The 19,610-nt window shown below is 51.6% G+C and overlaps 3 protein-coding genes across 5 annotated transcripts in view; 2 read left to right on the forward strand and 1 right to left on the reverse strand.

Moving 5' to 3' along the window:
- NFAT5 (nuclear factor of activated T cells 5) overlaps nucleotides 1-13,467 on the forward strand; it is a 68,732-nt gene extending 55,265 nt beyond the window's left edge. For both annotated transcript variants that reach the window (XM_068411661.1, XM_068411662.1), the window contains exons 11-14: nucleotides 1,133-1,281; nucleotides 1,787-4,220; nucleotides 5,377-5,623; nucleotides 6,426-13,467. In XM_068411661.1, the coding sequence (XP_068267762.1) occupies nucleotides 1,133-1,281; nucleotides 1,787-4,220; nucleotides 5,377-5,615 (2,822 nt within the window). In that variant the 3' untranslated portion in view covers nucleotides 5,616-5,623; nucleotides 6,426-13,467. The remainder of the gene's footprint in view (nucleotides 1-1,132; nucleotides 1,282-1,786; nucleotides 4,221-5,376; nucleotides 5,624-6,425) is intronic.
- Nucleotides 13,468-13,999: 532 nt separating this feature from the next.
- NOB1 (NIN1 (RPN12) binding protein 1 homolog) lies at nucleotides 14,000-16,616 on the reverse strand. Its single transcript, XM_068411663.1, has 9 exons — nucleotides 16,521-16,616; nucleotides 16,306-16,438; nucleotides 16,096-16,229; nucleotides 15,946-16,017; nucleotides 15,673-15,810; nucleotides 15,361-15,576; nucleotides 14,953-15,050; nucleotides 14,713-14,857; nucleotides 14,000-14,553 (listed from the first exon to the last, which is right to left on the reverse strand). The coding sequence occupies exons 1-9, from the start codon at nucleotides 16,581-16,583 to the stop codon at nucleotides 14,284-14,286; spliced, it is 1,269 nt and encodes a 422-aa protein (XP_068267764.1). The 5' UTR covers nucleotides 16,584-16,616; the 3' UTR covers nucleotides 14,000-14,283.
- Nucleotides 16,617-16,691: 75 nt separating this feature from the next.
- Nucleotides 16,692-19,610, forward strand: part of WWP2 (WW domain containing E3 ubiquitin protein ligase 2) — a 39,689-nt gene continuing 36,770 nt past the window's right edge. Inside the window, exon 1 of one of the 2 annotated variants that reach the window (XM_068411587.1) lies at nucleotides 16,692-16,723. The gene's annotated coding sequence lies outside the window, so the exon portion shown is untranslated. The other variant, XM_068411588.1, reaches the window with a different exon arrangement.

Genomic DNA, 19,610 nt, shown 5'->3' on the forward strand with positions numbered 1-19,610 from the left:
GTCTCAGGTATCTGTGAATATTCCTTAAAATAATTTCTATTACAACATCTGCATATGTAAAAAACCACAACGTGGCTTCCCAGAGCCATTGCAGATTCTTCACTCTCACATTTTAAGACTCTGCAGATTTGACAGACTTCAATGACAAGTTACATTTCAAGACAACAAATTTATAATTCTAAGCTGCTCTGTAAAACTTGAGGAAGATGAACTACAAGCATGTAGTCCAGGGCTTTGCCTTCTAACGCTGCAGTAGTGCTGGAGCGTTGTTTTCAAGTGGTTAGTGGTGGTTTCCATCTCCAGCTTTGGGAAAAAAGGGAAAGAGGGTGTGTATGCCTTGATAAGATGGTGACTCTTCAGAAGTTCTAAACTAAGTGTATTACAAAAACATAATAAAAGCCCAAAGCCAACAGTGTTTCTCTGCTTTTGAAACTTCTTTTTCATTATTAAGCTGACTTCTTTTTTTCATTCTTCCAACCAAATACATCCCTGGGAACGAACATACCAGATCTCAGAGAGCTTATATAATATTTTTATGTGGATCGGGAAAAATTAAAATTAAAACTAAAAAGATCTAATTCATTTTAAGAAGCCACCTTTCTGCTTTAAAATAACATCGAAAAAACAGGCACTGCAAAGGCAAAATAACAATTTGCTCTTGCTACAGAGCTGGCATGCTGATTTACAGCATTTAACAGAATAAAAATACAGTCTGAATGCTTTGAGCACTCTGTTCACATGGTTATCTGAAAACAGACATTTTTCAAAATGAAATTGAGAAGTTGTGCAGTTAAAGTGCAGTAAAGTTTAAAATCTGGTAATTTATGGAAAGATGTCTTCAGCTTTTCTGTTTGTAGTTTAAGCAGTTGGTGGATGGCTGTCCTGGTCTAGAAGGATATAAAATGGAAGAAAACCAGAACTATGGCATTGCTGCTAGTCTTAGAAATAACCTTTGAAGGTTTCAGGTTTTCTAGGATTATTTGAAGTATTCAAATGTTTGCAATGATATCTCTGCATATTAGCATCTTAGATGAGGATGAGAGCTCTTATGGTAGGGCCACCACTAGCAACCCTTTGCATAGTGGATGGTAACATTCCTTTGCCCTTCTTTCATTGTCGTTTGTGACTGCAGCAGTGAAAGCCACTGGGTGTAACCTGGAGAAGGTGAACATTCTTCCTAGTGCCTTGATAACTCCACTCATGCCAAGCAGTATGATTAAGAATGAAGATGTGGCTCCGATGGAAGTAAGTGCAGAAAAAAGATCTCCCCCTGTCTTCAAGGTGAGTTTGACTGTGATCTGACGATAGTAGCTTTAATAGTCTTAGTTACAGCTACGCATCAGTCCATGTTCTAATAGTGGAGAAGAGTAACACGGGGAAAATGTTGTGTCTGAGATTGGTCTGGGCAAAACAGATATCACAGAGCATGATTAAAATAAGAGGGTATTTCCTTTGGAAGTAACTTACCTCGTTCCCGCATTCAAACAGATTGATTAGTGATACTATGATGAGCTTTTTTTGTCCTGTGACACAGAACTAGTAAATTACTGTAAGAACATTATTTTAATCACTTCCTAGCATTGCTTTGATTAAATTGTACCGTGACTCCTTCCTTGAAGTAGCATTTCCACTGCTAGTAGTTTCCTTCCTTGTTTGGTTATGTATGGAGAGATACATCACCATCAAACCTTCCATCTGATCCTTCCTGAATATAGTGGATTGGTGGAAATTTTATAAGCATAACCTGAGTAAGCTTAGGAATTGCTTAATGTATTGCTCTTTTCAGGCTTCAAATGTGGTTGGACCAACTCAACAAACATTGGAAAACAGTATGTCCGGCATATCAACTTCTGCTTCCCACCTACCTTCTGAAAATGAAAACCAGCAACAAATACAGCCGAAGGTGTTTAATCCAGAGACACTAACTACTATCCAAACGCAGGACATTTCCCAGCCTGGTAGCTTTTCAGCAGTCTCTACTCCAGGTCAGCTGCAGAACAGTGATGCGTTATTGCAGCAGGCTGCACAGTTCCAAACAAGAGATTCCCAAACCAGGGAGGTCTTGCAATCAGATGGCACAGTGGTCACTTTGTCACAATTAGCCGATGCATCACAACAACAACAATCTACGCTCTCGGAACCAGCACAGGCATTGCAGCAACAGATTTCATCAAGTATTTTCTCATCAGCAAGCGGCGTGAGTCAGTTACAGAACACTATACAGCAACTGCAAGCTGGAAATTTTCCGACTAACACTGCCACTGGCAGCAATAGGAATGTTGACTTGGTGCAACAGGTATTGGAAGCTCAACAGCAGTTATCTTCTGTTTTATTTTCTGGTTCAGACAGCAGTGAGGATGTTCAAGATCAGCTCAATGCAGATATCTTTCAGCAAGTTAGCCAGATACAAAACAGCGTAAATCCTGGGATATTTTCCTCCTCGGACGCAGCTGTCCATTCCAGACCAGAAAGCCTTTTGCCTGGACGAGCAGAAAATGTTCACTCACAGCCTGAAAATGCATTGTCCAATCAACAGCAACAACAGCAGCAGCAGCAGCAGGCGATGGAGACTTCTGCAGCGATGGTGATAGGAATCCAACAAAACATTTGCCAAGCTGCAACACAGATGCAGTCTGATTTGTTCTCTTCAACAGCTTCAGGGAATGGAGCCCTCCAACAGTCACCTGTTTACCAGCAGGCTTCTCACATCATGAGTGGGTTATCAACAAGCGAAGACATGCAAATGCAGTGTGAATTATTCTCTTCATCTCCTGGTGTTTCTGGAAGTGAGGCGACTCCTGCTGCTCAGCAGCAGGTCTCCAACAATGGACCTACTATGTTTCAGGCATCAAATTCTGCAGACGGAGAAGAAGCTTCAGGTCAGAGTAAACAGATGCAAAGTACCGTATTTCAGACCATGGTTCAAATGCAGCATAGTGGAGAAAGTCCATCTCAAGTTAATCTCTTCTCATCTACCAAAAACATGATGACTGTTCAGGCAAGTGGGACTCAACAACAAGGAGGTGGTCTGTTCCAGCAAGGCGGAGAAATCATGTCTATTCAGTCGGGAAGCTTTATGCAGCAGTCTCCACATTCACAGGCTCAGCTTTTTCACTCTCAGAGTCCTATTGGTGATGCTCAAAATATGTCCCAGGAAGCACAAGGCTCTATTTTTCACAGTCCAAATTCCATTGTCCACAACCAGACCAGTACCAATTCCTCAGACCAACTGCAGCCTCCCATGTTCCACTCGCAGAACGCCATGGGTGTGTTACAGAACTCTTCGGTTCCTCAAGACCAGCAGTCTGCCAACATGTTCCTTTCCCAGAGTTCAATGAGCAACCCTGGAACTCAGGAAGAACAGATGTCCTTCTTTACAAGCCCAAATTCCATTTCTCCTCTTCAGACGGCAACAAACACTGAGCAGCAGACTTCTTTCCAGCAGCAGACACAGATCTCTCATATCCAGAGCTCTATGCTTCCCCAAGAACAGCCCCAGGCTCAGCCTGCTCAGCAAGGTTTGTTTCAGTCTCAAGTGTCGTTAGGCTCCATCCAGTCCAGTTCAATTCCCCAGAACCAACAAGGAGCTATCTTCCAGCCTCAGCATTCGATAGTTGCTATTCAGAGTAGTCCTCCATCTCAAGAACAGCAGCAGCAGCAGCAACAGAACATGATGTTCAGTAATCAGAACGCAATGAGTACAATTGCTTCTCAGAAGCAGAACATGATTTTCAGTCCAAATCAAAACCCAGTTACCAACCAGGAGCAACAAGGCCAGTCCATTTTTCATCCACCGACTAACATGGCATCGATGAACCAGGAGCAGCAGCCCATGCAATTCCAGAGTCAGACTACAGTGTCTTCTCTTCAGAATCCTGGAGCCAGCCAGGCTGAAGCGCAGCAGCCAGCCATCTTCCATAACTCACCCCAGATTCAGTTGGTCCAAGGGTCACCAAGCTCTCAAGAGCAACAAGTCACCCTCTTCATCTCTTCAGCTTCCATGTCTGCCTTGCAGAACAGTATGAGCCAGCAAGAGCTGCAGCAGTCTCCGATGTACTCTTCTCAAAACAGCATGGCAGGAATGCAGGGAACTGCTTCTCCTCCACAGCAACAAGCTGCTTTATTTCACAACACAGCAGGAGGTGCTATCAACCAGCTGCAGAATTCTCCTGCTTCATCTCAGCAAACATCAGGAATATTCCTGTTTGGCATTCAGAACAGTAAGTGGTAGATGACTAATTCTGAGTTTGCAATTTAGAAGAGCTGCTAATTGGAGTCCACGAGACAATTGATTATTCAATTCTGATATATTTCCTTACCAAAAAAAGAAAATCCTGAAATAATGTAGCGCTACTACAGAATAAATGTACTGGTCACATTGCTCTGAATGTACACTTACACTGCTGATTTTGAGTGAGAACTCTTAGCTTAAATACCTCTTGGTGGTCTTATGCTTAGGATTAAGATGTGACAAAACCATCTTAGAATTCTGTGTATATCTATATAGAAATATATTATTAAAATACATATGCAAATAATAGATAAAATACATGTACACACATGGTTAAAAAAAAGGCAAAAAGTCACACCCTCTTCAGACAGCCCCACTAATCTTTCTCTTGCTGCATTTGAGTTCCACAATGTTGCAATGACTTTCTCCACACGTTATTGAAAGGAAGGGGTTTTTAAGCTGCATAGTCCAGAGAAGCATCTGTTGAAGTGTATTTGAAACCCCTCTATGACAAGTTCTTTGGGATGTGGATCCTTTCATCTGTCTGTAGAGGGCTGTACCTACCTGTGACGCTCCAGGAGCAGCAGATGCAGGTGATGGTTGTAGCATCTTACAGAAGGTGTGGGCAGACAGCCATAGCCGTGTGCCTGGTCTGTGGCTGTACATGAGTACGTGCTTTGCTGCGTGAACTCTTGGACAGTCAGGCCACGTACAGCCAACCAAGCAGCTGAAGATAGCGCTAGAAATGGCAGGAGGTGAGACACCATCTGCAGGTTTGCAGAAGGAGCGAGTGGGTACCTTGGCTGCACTGAAAAAGGCTCATCTGTAGTTAAGAAAGACAAAGGATGGGCGTGCTCAGCACTTCTCTTACGCCATGCATTTTGTTTTCTTCTAGCTGAGTCTTGTCCTCTGGGGTGTTAGTAGTGTTTGGTCATAATACAGAGTCCATATATTCAATACGTACAGCTTGAACCTCTGCTTATACCCTGAGGGAGTGATGAGCAGAGGTGGTCATGTGAGCAAAAGTGCGTGTAACTTTCTACACAGTTATAGTCCGTGTGGATGTGTGTAAAGCAGTTAGCTGATTCACTGCGTGTGTTAACCTAACTTAAATGGTCCTTTGTTCTTCACTTCCTGCTTCACAGACTGTGGGCAGCTGCTAACTTCTGGACCAGCTACGTTGCCGGATGAGCTGATGGCCATAAGCCAGCCAGGTCAGCCGCCGAGCGAGGGCCAAGCAGCAGTGCCAGCGCTGCTCTCCCAGCAGATACCCGAGACTCCTCCGCTACCTTCAGCTATGGCAACCAACCAGAATATGGAGAAAATAGATGACCTGCTTGTGTCATTGCAAAACCAAGGGAACAATATGGCTGGCTCCTTTTAATTAGCCAAGTAAGTAATGTGTTTGGGCTTCTGGGTCCTTTACTGCCGTGCGTACAGTAATTATGCATTCAGTAAGTCTTTACTTCGGAGTGTATCACCGTGCGCTAAGAGGTCAGCTGAAATACCAGTAATGCTGAATTAGGAATACAATACCAGTGGCTAGAATGAAGAGTTAGTAAAAACAGTCAGAGGTCAGAATTTGTATGAAACAGTCGAGACTGGGTCATCTTGTTCAACTGCTGTATGTTTTGTCATCTGCTGTTACGGTGTAGGACTTTATTAGGAGGGAGAGGAGATCACCGACAGCTTGACAGGTAAAAGCATTATGAAGTACGACTGCAGTTAAAAACTTAAGGCTGATTGGGGAAATAACACCTCAACACGATCAGCTGTCACTAGGAAACCTTCTGCTCTTAGAAGGTGCCTGTTCCAGAGAGGTGGAAGAGGCTTTGACTACAACTGAGTACCGAGAACCACGAGGACTCTGGAATCTGGTATTGTCCACAGTGTGTAACGTGGCTCTAGTTAACTGTGGTGCCATCCTGAATCCCCCGTAAGTTTCACTTAAGTGATACACTGCACTAATCTAAACTGTTCTATATATGAAGTTATGAACTTTTAAGAAAATTAAAAAAATAAAAAAGAGAGAGTGGAAGGAGAGTAATGTGCTCTACAAAAGAGTGCCACATTCAGATACTTGCTCATGGTTCCCTGTCTGCTTGTGAAGGCCCCTTTCAAGTTGAAGGACCTCCACAGAAGTAAGAGGATGACTTTTGTGAGTTATGCCTAACTTGCTTGTTTTTTCCTGCAGGAATTCTGTGAAGAAAAAAAGTGATGATTCCCCAGATCCTCTCAGACCTTCCGGCTCTGGATTAGGCTGTGTGGAACTGATTGCTTCTGTCAAAAAGTGGCCCTCTCCTCTCAAGAGCACACACGTGGCCAACTGCAGCGTCTGGCACCTGAGGCTGTGACCGTAGTGTTTGTAGTGCCAATAATGCTGAAAAGTTATGCTTTGTTTTACTAGGGCGTGGATTGGGCTGTTACTGATCCCTAAACCTCGGTAACAGCGGGGTGCTCTTTCAATTCAAAGCATATCTGGTCAGTTATTATTGTTGTTAGAAGATAATTCATGTTTACCTTTTTTTTCCTCCTCCTCCTCCTCCTTCTTCACATCCCCTCTGTTGACTAGCAAAGCTTGTGAAGCAGGAACATCGAATGCCTGACATGAGCCACGACTCGTAGCTGTCAGTAAGTGACGGGGTCGCACGTTTTACAGCTGAGTGGGAGAGCCAATACTGCGATTTGTTAATTGCAGTAGGTGGCAATGACAAATATTGATAATATTTGTAATAACCAAGCAGAGGATTGCTTGCTGCTTGATAGCCAGAGGTGGGTGCTTCCCACCTGAGAATGTGACTAACGGTTTTCCATGTCTCTTACATGTAACTGTGCACAGAGCAAGGGCTTGGTGGCTCTGACAACACGACGAAACGAAGGGGAACTCTCAATTAAATTTTGCTCTTAAAATCTTACCCCTGAAAATACCTTTAGCTTGAGAGGACCGTTCTGCCTGGCTGAGGAGAGAACTCCCTGTGCCTCTCGCTCTGGCTGCATGGGTTAGCGCTCTGGGAAGCTGCATTATCCTTTCTCAAACCAGCCTTCTCCCTTTCGTTCTCCTCATGGTTTTCCTTCTCTCTCCCTCAGTTTCGTATCGCGTTTTTTAAAAAAAGACATAAGTATCCTACTGGCTTTAAAAACCAGAAGCAGCTTTTAGGAATCCATGGCATTAAATTGCTTAGTCAGGAGACGCTTTGACAAATAATCAAGGATTAAGGGCAGAGGAAGCAGTTTCTCCACCACCTTCCCAATGCAGGAATCCCCCTTAACCCGTCATTTTCCAGCTGTTATGACGATGTACATCTTCAGCTTTTCACTCCAAGTGGGGGGAAAATGACACCATTTGTAAGCACCCGTGAAAACCTCACTTCATCCTGAGCTGTTGCATCTTTGTGGCATTTTGAGCTCACGGCAGTTGCGAAGTGATCGGGTTTTTTTTCCTGCCAAGTCCCCAAGTCTCGTTTCTAGATGGTCACGTTTCGATCTGACCGATGTTACCGAATGTAAAAACCACCCACTCCAGCCCGTGCAGTTGTGAGGCATGTGGATTTTTTGGGTGCTCCAACTCTCCGGACAGTTTTGTGATAACTCACTACGGCCTCACCCAGGTGCGTGTGTCTCCTCCTGCGCGTAGGAAGCTGTCGCTGCAGTCAGAGCCCAACAGCCGCCCCGTGTGGCTGTTGTGCCTCGGTAGAGCGTAGTTGGTATCACGTCATTTGTCATTTTTGTTATTTTAAATAACAAAGACCAGTCTGTAAATGGTTTTTAAGTTACTCGAGTCTGTTTACTGCGTGTTTTTCCCTTTTCCTTGTGTGCGTAGTTGAGCCGTGTAGAGTTTTTGTTTGTTTTAATGGTTTTTCCTGTCTGTCGGTCTGTCCTGACGTTCACTCTCTCTTTCTGTCTCTCTCTTTCTCTCTCGCATTGAGAGGCATTGAATTACGTTTTCAGTAGTAAGGCTTCTTGCCGATATGAAGGGAACTTTTCAGAAAGAGACCTGCTCTGGGTCATTTAATTTTGAATACAGTTTTCAATCGTTCAAGTTTTGGATGGTTTATATCTAATGTGTGTTTCATTTTTTTGGAAAGCTATATTTTGTATTTAGGAAATGGTATACTATTTTGCTATTTGTACTGAGTGAGTACATTGGCATAAATATAAAAATTTATATATATACATATATATAAAATATTCTTTTTTGCCACACATTTTTGTGGTAAATTTGTGAGTTTGTCTGATGTTCTACCACAACGTGGCGTCTGATAACAGTGGGGTGGGGTGGGGTTTGTTATGTCTTTATTGAGTATTTAAGTACTTTTTGCAACATAAATAACTTGTTCATCTCTCGCCATTCCATCAGGCAATTTATTGTTCCGACTATGAGAAGCTTCACTGTGTGTTTTGATGTGTCTGTCACTCAGCAACACCATCTAGGAAGGAAACCCGTAGGCGTGTAGAAAACAACGGGGTTTCATTCAGAATGAGCCATTCAGCTTTTTATCCACTATCCTCGTCTATTTAATATTTTATTATTAGCGCCTCTGTGGTTTAACTCTTAATTTATGATTACGCTACAATGTTTAAAATTTTAATCATGATAAAAAGAATTCCCTGCTTTGTAATGTCCAGAGCTGCTTTATAATCCTCAACCATACTTTTTCTTTCTGTGCTGTTTTTTTTTTCCCTACCTGCTAAGACAAAATACTAACCAAATCCTGTTGTGGTTCGTGACATGAGAAGAGCGATCCTGCAGCACTGACTGAGTGCTCTGGGCAAGACCGAGAATTACGGACCGAAACAACTTCCAGATGGTCCTGGAAGTCGATGGCCAGTGACTCACCACTGAACTGGTGGCTTTTGCAGGATCGCAGTCCCAGGACAAGCTGCTGGGTGTCAGCTGGGGCCTTTACACAGAAGAAGTAACAGGAATGAGAAATTCCCCTGCGTGCTGCTTCCGTTTGCTCCGTGTTCCGCAGTGCTGTCGGTCAGCGCCAAGTCAGGGACCAATTCTCCAGTTCACAAGATGGGTGTCCAAAAGAGAACTTCATACCAAGACTGCTACAGCTCCCGGGGAAGGGTATGTGTGAGTTGTCTGCGGATTTTAGGTCGCTTATGAAGAGAAAAAAAATGTAAAAAAATAAATTTAAAAAAAAAAAAAAGGGCTGTGCTATCCCATTTTTCACTTCTGGATAACACCTTCCTTGGGTTAAATTTCTCTCGCTCATTTTAGGTCAATGTTTAAATGTACAACACTTTGAACATGTGATTTGGTTACAAAAAGTATTTGTGTTCTGAATGAAGAGATTGCTCAGCGGTTGATCAGTGCTGGAGCTGCTGCCTGCAAACAGCTGTTACGGAGCTGAAGAGAGGTTTGATCAGCCAATAAAGAGCTTAAAGACAGGCTGCAGGAGTTCATGGCAGAAACACCCGAGAACAGCGTGAGCCACGTCTGTGTTTTATCAGTCCTGAACATTTACTTTTGTGATTTAAGCAGTTGATAATTGGAGCTTACTCTGCTTTTTTTTTTCCCCTCCCTGTGCCCACTCCTCTGCGTGCTCGCGCTGGCACGTTGTTAGCTGTGCGTGGAGGGAGGGCTGGCCTGCGGGGGCGAGGTGGTCGTATCTGGTCTAGCCCATTTGGGTTGAGAAAGTTAGAAGATACTGAGATGTTGGTCTCTATAAATAAGTTCCCAACATTATTATAAAGGGAAAGTTACTGTCATATCCACAAAGCAGCAATTAAATACAGAAGATATTAGCAGGTGACAATGAAAAACTGTAGAGCTGCGTTGCTGGGATGGGTTTTGTCTTGTTTGTTTTTTTTTTTCTGCTGCTTGAGCTCGCTCTTGAGCTGTACAACCTGATCCCCCGTGTTACCCGGGCTGTGCCCTCCAGCTGCACACGGTGGTTTACAGAGCAGCAATTGCTGGGCACGGATTAAAATCGAGGGGGACGGACCTGTGGGTCACCAGGCGTGACTTCTGCTCATACACCGTGTATATAGATATATATATAAATAAAAATGATATGAAAACAGACAATACAGTTATTAGCTAAACATCTCCTCTGGCAGGAAGTTATTGGTTCTTTGTGCTTAATTAGCAAGTCCACGTTTTTTGTTATTAATTGCCTCTTCACTGTCTGGTCTTTCAGCAGTTATTCGAGCCAAACGCTTTGCTATTATTTTAACATAAAAATAGTTCAAGGAATAATTTCAGCCTTGCTGTTTCACAGTGGATGTTTAATCACCAACCATTTTATTATAATTACTTTTAATTACTGACAGGGTGGTTACTTCCTATTTAGTTTGAAGATAGAACAGTTAAGTGTTTGTAACTTCGGCAGGTTTTTTTACTGGAAATACTACGAGTCTGGGCAGCTCCATCAGTAGACATTCCCCTCATTTACATAGGTTGAACTTTTTTTAAAGCTGCTGTTGTGATTTTGATTTAAGATATAGTTTCTAAAAAGAAAACTTGTCTGAATAGATTTCCTGCTCTCTTGTTATCTTGTCAGAGCCCTCAGAAAGAACACCAAACAAGTCAGGAGCTTGCATTTGTCTTAAAGCATAGTTTAAATCCCTGTTTGAGTAGCAGGAAAGGTGATTTATTAAAAAGCAAAATCAAGAAAGTTGCTATTGGACTAAAAAAGCTACACGTGGTTTCCACCGAGGGGGGTGTGCAGGCACGTGCACGTTCAGTAACAGAAAAGAATTTTCAGGTTTTGATTCTCCTGCCTCTGGAGGAGAGTAATTACAGGAGAGGAGCATGAGGGGTTACGGACCTTGATCTGGTGGTAGAGCAGGAGCAAGGAGAATGAATTGCTCTGCATGCTCTGAGCTGTGAGTTGCAGGTGGAAGGCGAGAAGAAACACGGATCACTGGTGACTTCTCATTAGTGCAAAATTTATTTCCAAGGAATCGGGGTGTGTTGTGTCCCAGGGGGGCTGGTGGCAGCTCTGTTATTTTAGAAGCTAAAAGGAAACGAGTCCTGAGATGCTTTGTTTGTTTGGGGTTTTTGTCTTAATTTGGAGTAGTCTCTTGGGATAGATTGTGAGCACTTGGTGTTCATATACAGACCAGTGGTGACAGGAGTCACCTGAGCCCACGGACGGGCGTCTGTGCCCACCGCAGGCCGGGAGTCGAGCAGAGGGTCACTGCTGGACACGTGATAAATGGTGTTTAGATAAGCAGAAAAAAGCAGCAGCAGCAGCAAAGCTCCTGTAAAAGTGTACTTGTAAAATTCCCTAGTTGTGTGTGGGGCTCTGCGGGTCACGCAGGAGAGGCTTGTCCTTTCTCAGTCTGTACAGGTGTGTAAATAGGCGGTGCCTGGATATTCTAGGGGTGTACATATGTATATAGAGGAATCGTGTGTCATTATATATAAATAACTGGTAGACACATGCATAGAATACTGTTATATTTACATTTTTATATACCTGAAAGAATATTCCTTTTCCTTCCTATGAGGTTATTTACCAAGGTTTTTGTAGTAACTCGTTAATAGTTGTCTGAGCACGTGTCAGCACTGTACATGTGGCGCTGTCGGCAACGTTGCTCCAGAAACTTGCTCTGCTTGTGAACGTCGCTCGTACCCACGGCTTTAGAGCAGCTGGACACTTTTCTATTTTTATATATTTTTATTAATAATTGCAGATGTGGCATTAGCAAAGTGGTAGGACTGGCAGCCACAGGCTTTCTGCATCCCCCCAGCTTCCCTCGAGGAGCTCCTGCCTCCGGGACCTTTTCCCTTCTCGCTCTCCCAGCAGCTCGTGCTGATGCCGACAGGGAACGGTGGTGGCTGTGCTGCTCCCGAGGAGCCGGGCTGATGCCAGCAGCTCTCTCCTGGGGAGTTACTAATCGTTCCTGCATAGCAAAGGATCCCGGCTGCTGCTCAGCTGGGCCGGTTTGGATCGGGAAGATGAAGCTTAATGTGTCATTCCTCCTCTCTATTCTGATAAAGGCAGACATCTGTAAATTTGTTGGGTTTTTTTAACTGACTTTGTGCTGCAACAGTCAATATCTAGAGAACTCTCTCCTTGTAAGCTGGTGAAAGCTCTCCTTGGTTTCTAGCCGTGAGGAACCCTGCCCCGACTTGTACTGATTTCTCACAGATTGTGTGAGAAATCAAACTCTAAAAGAAATCCAGATCATAAAATCAACCGCATGTGTTTTGTCCACCACGGCTCTTCATGCCAACCAGCTGGGTTCCACTGCAGCTCGACCTGAGGTCGATCAATAGACACTATTGTCATGGTCCGGGCTTTGGCACCTGCCAAACCGAGAGCCAATGTCCTTGTTTCTGCTCTCGGAGCCCCGCTCGCAGGGCTGACACCCGCTGGTCCCAGAGGTGGCCAGCTGTAATTTTTGCTCTTGCAGTTCACGGAACGGCCTCCTCACATTCGAGTGGGATCCGAGGACTTCCCTGCTTGCCGTGGGACACTCCCTGACACTCTCTTTGCAGGTGGTTGGTTCAGGCTCCAGAGCTCGGCCAGCCATGGTTCAGATTCAGATGGTTCCAGGCTCAGATTAGCGAAGGGTCCCGGGTTCTGCTCAGGGAAACGGCCTTCACCCATCCCTGAAGTGCCCCTCTGGGCGTGGGGGAAGGTCTGGCCCCAGTGCCCCTGTGAGGTGGGTCCCCACGCAGCACGGCTGTCCCGGTTGGGGTCATGGGGAAGCTCCTGTTCAAAAGGAGAGAGTGTGGCAGGTCTGGCTGTGCAGAACTGGGAACGCGTTCCAGCATCCTGCTTAGCAGACCAGGGTATTCCCAAAGTTTTTTTTTATTCTGGACACTATTTGACATGAGGCGATTTGAAATATTTCCATTTGAGCTCATGATTACTGAGTAAGCTCCAAACAACGTCAGCGCAGAGCGTTCTACCTCTGTTAGCAGCTGCACCCTTGCGTGGTGTCCCCCTTTCTGCCATGCGTTCCTGAGCGCGCTGATCCGCCGCTGAGCTGCCTCTTCCCCTGTCCCGCGACGTGAGAGTAGCACCAGAGGTTCCGTTGTGTTTCTGTGTATCTGGCTTTCGTAGTTGGGGGTTTCGAAGCACTGATTCCCGGTGTTTTCAGTTTGTCCTATGAGGGGATACTTCATTTGCATCTATGTTTTTAGCTCTCCTGTGATAACTCGTTGAATATTAAAAAATAAAAATATTTTGCTTCTATTGGGACATTTGTATACTCGCAACTATATTTCTGTAAACAGCTGCAGTCAAGAATAAAACAAAGTTTTCATTTTACAGCGTAAAGTCTTGTGGTGTTTTGTCCAAGGGCATCATCTCTCTGCGGGGAGGAAGGGTCTGTTCTTCAGGATGGAGTCAGGGAACGGGGGAGGCTGGAGCCCGCCATGGTTTGTGCCGGCGGTGGATCCCGCTGGAGTGGTTGCATAAGAAAAGGCACCACGTTGTGTGTGTGCTCTTGAAAAAATACTGCAGTGTTTCCTTCTGATTTTGTGGTGTGAAGTCCACAGTAACCACCTGCACTACCCAAACCCCAGCCTGCAACTTAGTGCTCAAAGCAGTGGTTGTCCCAGTGCACCCAGCGCGGGGCTCGGTCTGGGAGGGAGCTGGGGGAGAGGCAGAGCTCTGCCCCGGGCTGGGGGCTCTCCTGCCCGAGGGAGGCGATGCCAGCGGTCCTGAGCCACTGTGCTGCCACGGGACAAACAAAAACAGCCCAAGAAACCCTCCTCAGCCTCCTCTTCCTCTCAGAGGAAGGCACACCCCACCCGTCAGCCTGGCAGAGGCAGCCACAGAAACGAGACTGAGCCGCGGCGCTGGGGGTTTGCGTGTTTATTGGCAACGCAGCCGCTGCCTGGGGCACCCGGGGGCTGCACGCAGAAGCCCCTACCCCTACCTTGCCCGGCTCCCCTGGTTCTGGCAGCCCACCCCGGGGCAGAGCCGCCCCAACCCCGCTGGCTGTCACCCCCCCAGTCACTGGCCGCTCTCCAGGCACCAGAGAAGTGTGGAAGGAAAGGCTGGGGCTTTGCAAGGGTCCTGGGAGAGGCCTCGCCCTCCCCGAGCCATCAGGCAGATGGTGCCCAGGGCCCCTCCCGCCCTTCACCTCCTCTTCACAAACTTCTTCGTCACGGCGTTGGGGTTCAGGCGCCGCCTGCCCCCGCCCAGGGCCGCGTCCCGGATCTGCAGGTTGGCCGCACGGCTGTAGATGTCGTTTTCGGCAAAGGGCGAGACCCCGGCGATGTAGTCGGGGTCGAAGACGTTGGTTTTCTGCCTGGCCTTGCGGGACAGTCGCTGCTGCGGGAAGGGCTGGTCTTCCACCAGGTGAGGGTTGTTGGCGTGCTTCCCTCCTTTGGGGGCCGGCAGCGGGTACTGCCAAGAGAAAAGAGGTGGTTAAACTCCCTTCAGAAGGCTCAGAGGGACTTCACGATGTGCACAGGCCTCTCGAGAACTGAGCAAAGGAGGAACTGACCCCAGGCCAGGCCCTCGTGCCAGCAGCAGCCGCCCAGCGCGTCACATGCAGCTACTCACCCTGAGCCCTCGGGGGTTCAGCACCTTGGGGTTGCGGGAGAAATGCATGTGGAGGCTCCCGTCCTCGCTGACGCTCACCGCGACCTTCTTCAGGGTCTTGTTACCGCAGTGGGGACAGAAAACCTTGGTCATGTCTGAAGTGGTCCTGCAAGACAGGGACAGAGGGGGTTTACTGCTCCCCGGGCCGTGGAATACGGGCTCAGCCCACGGGGGGGATCAGCACCCGCGCCGCACGCCCACCTGAAGCAGCCGTGGCAGCGCAGGATGTAGCTCCGGGCCTGGCGGATCAGCATGCCGTTCACCGCCAGCACGTGGAGGCCCATCTGCAGCAGCACGTTCTGCAACGAGGAGGGAGAAACCAGGATGCCAGGAGCTGTAACCGGGGTCTGCCAGCCCGGGCAGCGAGAGGGCAACGGGAGCGATGCCGACGGGCTTGGCAGGGTCCTCTGAACTGGCTGCTTCGCAGGTAAAAGGAGCTGTCATAAAGCTGCTCTCGTGCTGTCCTCAGCAGGGACATCTCCCCTCTCATCTTGGGGACTCAGCAGTGCGCTGCTCTGTCTCGCTGCGCTGGTTTAAGCAGCCCAGAGGTTCAAGTGATTTGGGAATCTGTCCCCCAGCCCCCCGGGCAGGGCAGCAGCCAGCACCCACCTGCATGGCAAAGTCAGTGGTGACGCAGCCGACCTGGACGCCAACAGGAGCAGTGTCGCAGTGCCCCGTGTCCTGCTGGACCTGCTTGAGGTTGCTGGGTGTTATCCAACCCTCGTCGTCACTCTCCTCCTCCTCCTCTTCCTCAGCACTGGCCCCGTCCTCAGAGTTCTGGTGCTCCTCTGTGGCCTCTGGGCTAACGGAGATGGCTTGAGCTTTCTGGGGGGGAGGAGATGGTCAGCTACAGCACAGGTCACGATCCGGCCAGAAACCCGGGCAAGAAGGACAGTGAGGATGGGAGGCTCTGGGTCTCACCAGCAGCTCCTGCAGCTCCTCCTCGATGCTGGGCAGGGGGGCTCGCCAGTACAGGAACGAGCTGAACTCGTCGCTCTCAGACGGGGCCGCGCTGCTTTCAGGGCTGGGCTGACACTGGCCCTTCCCCGGGCGCTTGTGCTGTGGGGGACACAGGACAGGGGGTCCCTCGCCCACTGCTGCCCGCGGGCTCTGCGGGGCTGCATCCCCTCCCCGTGCCCTGGAGAGCCCCGTCCCCAGGGCCGTACCTCGGGGCGCTGCGTCCCCGTCCCTCACCTTGGCGGGCAGGTGGAAGCCGGCGAGGTGCAGGGGGGCCTCGGGGTGCCGCGGGGTGGAGCTGAGCCGCACCTGGGGAGGCAGCGCGGGGGGTCGGTGGGGCACCCCGGGGACGGGGCCCCATCCCCGGGCGGGGTGCGGGGGCCCTACCTTGTCCTGGGGCTCCCAGCGGAGGCAGCCGGGGCCCTCGGTCTCGGCCTGCAGCTGGCAGGTGAGGGCGAGCACCTGCAGGTCAGCGGCCGAGAGGCTGGGGTAGTCCCCGGTCTTCTTGGCGAAGTCGGTCACTGCGGGGCGGGGAGACGGGAAGGGAAGGGATGGAAGGGGCGCGGAGCCGCCGGGCCGCGGGGGGCCGGTACTCACCGAGGCGCAGGAGGTCGGGCCGCGGGCGGCGGAGGCGCAGCTCGCAGGGCAGCGCGGCCAGGCGGCGGCGCGTCGGCCTGTCGCGGATCTCGGCCAGCACCTCGGGCACGGTGTACAGCGCCTGCGCCATGTCCTGCGGGCGGCGCCGTCAGACCCATTCCCCCGGTCCCCTCCCGGTTCCTTCCCCCCCCGCCCCGGCCCCCCGCCCCCGGTACCTGCAGCGGGGCGGCGCTGAGGAAAGCGCCGGTGTCGGCCACGACGTGCGGCACGCGCGCCATGGCCCCGGTCCGGCCGCGGGGCACGCCGGGAGGCGCGGGGCACGCCGGGAGCGCTTCCGGGCGGCGCGGTCACGTGGCGGGCGGTGTCACATGACGGCGGCGCCGGAGCCGGAAGCGGGAGCGGAGCGGAGCGGCAGCCGGTAACTCGGGCGGCGGGACGGGGTGGGGGGAGGCCGGGGCTCTCCGGTGCGGTCCGCCTGGCCCAGCCCCCCCAGGCGCTCCTGTCCTGACGGGGCGCCCCGGGCGCTGCTCGGCCGCGGGCTCTGTCCGCCCCAGGGCGGTACCGGCCCGGTGAGGTGAGGCCCGGCCCGGGGCGGCGGGGCCCGCGGGGAGGGTTGTCCCGGCCGCCGCCTGCCCTTCGCGGTGCCCCCGGGCGGCGGGGACGCTCTGCTCCTTTCGCCTCCCCGTTGCTGCCCGGCCTGTCTCTGTGCGGGGCGAACCGGCCCCCGACTCCGGCCGCGGGGCAGGACCCGGCCCGGTCCGTGCGGCGGCGGCGGTGCGTGGGGGAGCGCGGCTCCCGGGCCTGCGGCCCCGCGGGTAAACCTCGCGTTAGCGGAGCGGCGGCAGCGCTGCCCGCTGCCCCGGGGGTGAGGCCGGGGCGTCGGCAGCGGGAACACCCGGGAGGCTGGGGCGGGGAGGGCTCGGCCTTGGGAGGAGGGAGACGTGCGCCGGAGGGGAGCACCTCGGGCCTGCCCCGGTTACTGTCCGGCTCTGCGGAGCGTGTCCCAGCAAACCGTGTCTGAGGGGATGGAGAAAGGCCGGTGGGAGATGGGAGCTGTGCTGGAGGTGGCCCTGGGCACGGGGGGTGGTGGCAGAGGGGTGTGTAACGCGGCCAGGGCAGTCACAGCAAGCGACGGTGAAATGGCGTCGGAGCAGGAAAAGGGAAAATGGGGAAAAGAGCCAAGATTTAAAGGAACAAAGGGCAGGCGCAGCCCAAACGGGTGGGTCTCTGCCGTCGCCTTGCGCCAGGTCTGGCCTGGTGTCCTCTTCTGTCGTGGGACGGCAGGGGTGTTGTAGTGGCCCTGGTCTGTGCCCCAGCGCCGGCTGCGGCGGGCGTGGGGGAGAGCGGCCGGGCTGCGGGGGATGTGTGCGGGGCGAGGGCTGGGAAGTGGAACTGTAACGGGTGACACTCGGTGATTAACGAGCCCCAAATCGCCTTCTGTGGCAGAGGGTGGCAGGGCCGGCGAGGCATCGCTGTGGGGGTGACTGGAGAGGAGCAAAAGCAGCACCAGTGGCTGTGAGGGAGGGTCGGGGACCCCGCTGCAGGGGAGCGAGACTCGCTGAGGCATGGGTCGCTGCTGTTAGTGGTCCTGAGGGACGAGCTGGCGGGTCGGTGTGGCCCAGGGGCTGGTCACAGGCTGGCAGAGCGGCACGTGTGCCCGGCTGTTTCCTGTGGGCCGGCGTAACGGCGCTAATGAATTTGGTGGTGATGCGGCGCCGTGGAGTCATAACGAACCCGAGGAACACCAGTATCCTCGGGGAAGGCTGGGGCGATCTGTGGGCCAGGATAACTGGAGCAGGAGTAACTGCTGTAATAGCAAGTGCAATTAGTCTTGTGAAATACTTCCCTGTGTAAGGCAGGTCTCCCCCCTGTCATGAGGGGAGGATGTCGGTGTGTGTCAGCGAGCCTTTGGCCACCACCTGATAGCGCGGGGATGGCGGTGAGGCTGGTACCAAGGGAGGCTTTCCAGGCAGAGGTGGGGATGGTACAGGGCACCGGCCAGGTCTTGTCTGAGCACGGAGTCCCCGGGAGGGTTGACATGGTGGTGTCAGGGCAATGGTTGGACTCGATGATCCCAGAGGGCTCTTCCAACCTGGATGATTCTGTGATTCTGTGCTGGGGGGGGTGAGGTCGCACAGGGTTGGCACGGAGAAGGGGATGGAGAGCGAAGACCCTGGTTCATGAGAGAGGATTTGAAAAGGAACCTGGCTTTGGGATGGAGCCTGGTGAGGTGTAACGAGGGTGTGGGGAGAGGGCAGGGAAGAGAGAGAGAGTCCTGTGTGAGTTGGCAGACACTGGAGATGCTGGAGAAGCTCTTCTTGCCTTTTCATGCTTCCCTGCCCCTGGTCGGGGAGGCAGAGGTTGGCAGGCATGGCAGCGTGGGGCTGGGCAGGACGGGTGCTCTTGGCTTCAATGCCGTGGGAGGGGGATCAGGCTTGACCCCGTCTGAGCCCTCGCTGCTGCCTCGGGAGCCAGGATTGCGGGTCCTCCTTGCTCCTGCCCGGGGGTGGGCAGCAAATGCCTCCGCCTGCCCCGCTGATCTGTGACCTTGACACCCGCTGCAGGCGCCCGCACTCGGCGCGTCCTCCCCAGCCCCTCTGCCTGGGCGGTGCGGAGGGGCGGGCTGCTGCCCGCGGGCTCAGGAGGAGGGTGCGAGGCGATAGCTGACTCTGTGGGCCCGGAGCGGGCACCTCGTGCTCCTGCGTGATGCGTGACCTCATCCTTCCCCTTCATGGTCAGCCCTTTCGGCAGAGGCGCCCAGCCACGTGCTCTGCCGGCGTCCCCGGGTGTGACAGCTCCCGTCCTTCCTGCCCGCTGCCCTCTCCCTGTGAGAGAGCTGCAGCAGAAGGGGCAGGGGGAAGCGCTGTGCCTGCGGTGACAGTGACGTGGCGCCGAAGTGCTGAGCGCTTGGCGAGGTGGAGGTCTGGGCTTGTAGCCCGCTGCACAGCGTGATCCTTTGCTGTGTTCAGAGCAGCTGTGGTCCCCGTCCCCTCCACGCTGTGTTAGAGTCAGTGGGATCGATTTTCCTGTGGGATTTTGCTGCCAGGAAGAGACCTGGGCTGTCCTTGAGGGATGCGGCTGCTTCCCCTTGCCAGACCTTCCTCCGTCCTGTCGGTGTCACTGCCCCGTCCTTCCCCGGGGACCCCTCGTGCGGTGGCCACGCGGGCTGCTCGGGACCCGGTGGTGCTGCTCGACAGCACAGCAGGGTGTGAGGCAGCGTGTGTGCTCCAGGCTTTGGGGGCTGCTCCGTCCTCGTGCCGGCTGCGATCGGCAGCAACCGTTGGGTTGGGGTGAGCTGCAGTGGG

The sequence above is a fragment of the Nyctibius grandis genome, chromosome 12 (assembly GCF_013368605.1).
Source record: "Nyctibius grandis isolate bNycGra1 chromosome 12, bNycGra1.pri, whole genome shotgun sequence".
NCBI lineage: Eukaryota > Metazoa > Chordata > Aves > Nyctibiiformes > Nyctibiidae > Nyctibius > Nyctibius grandis.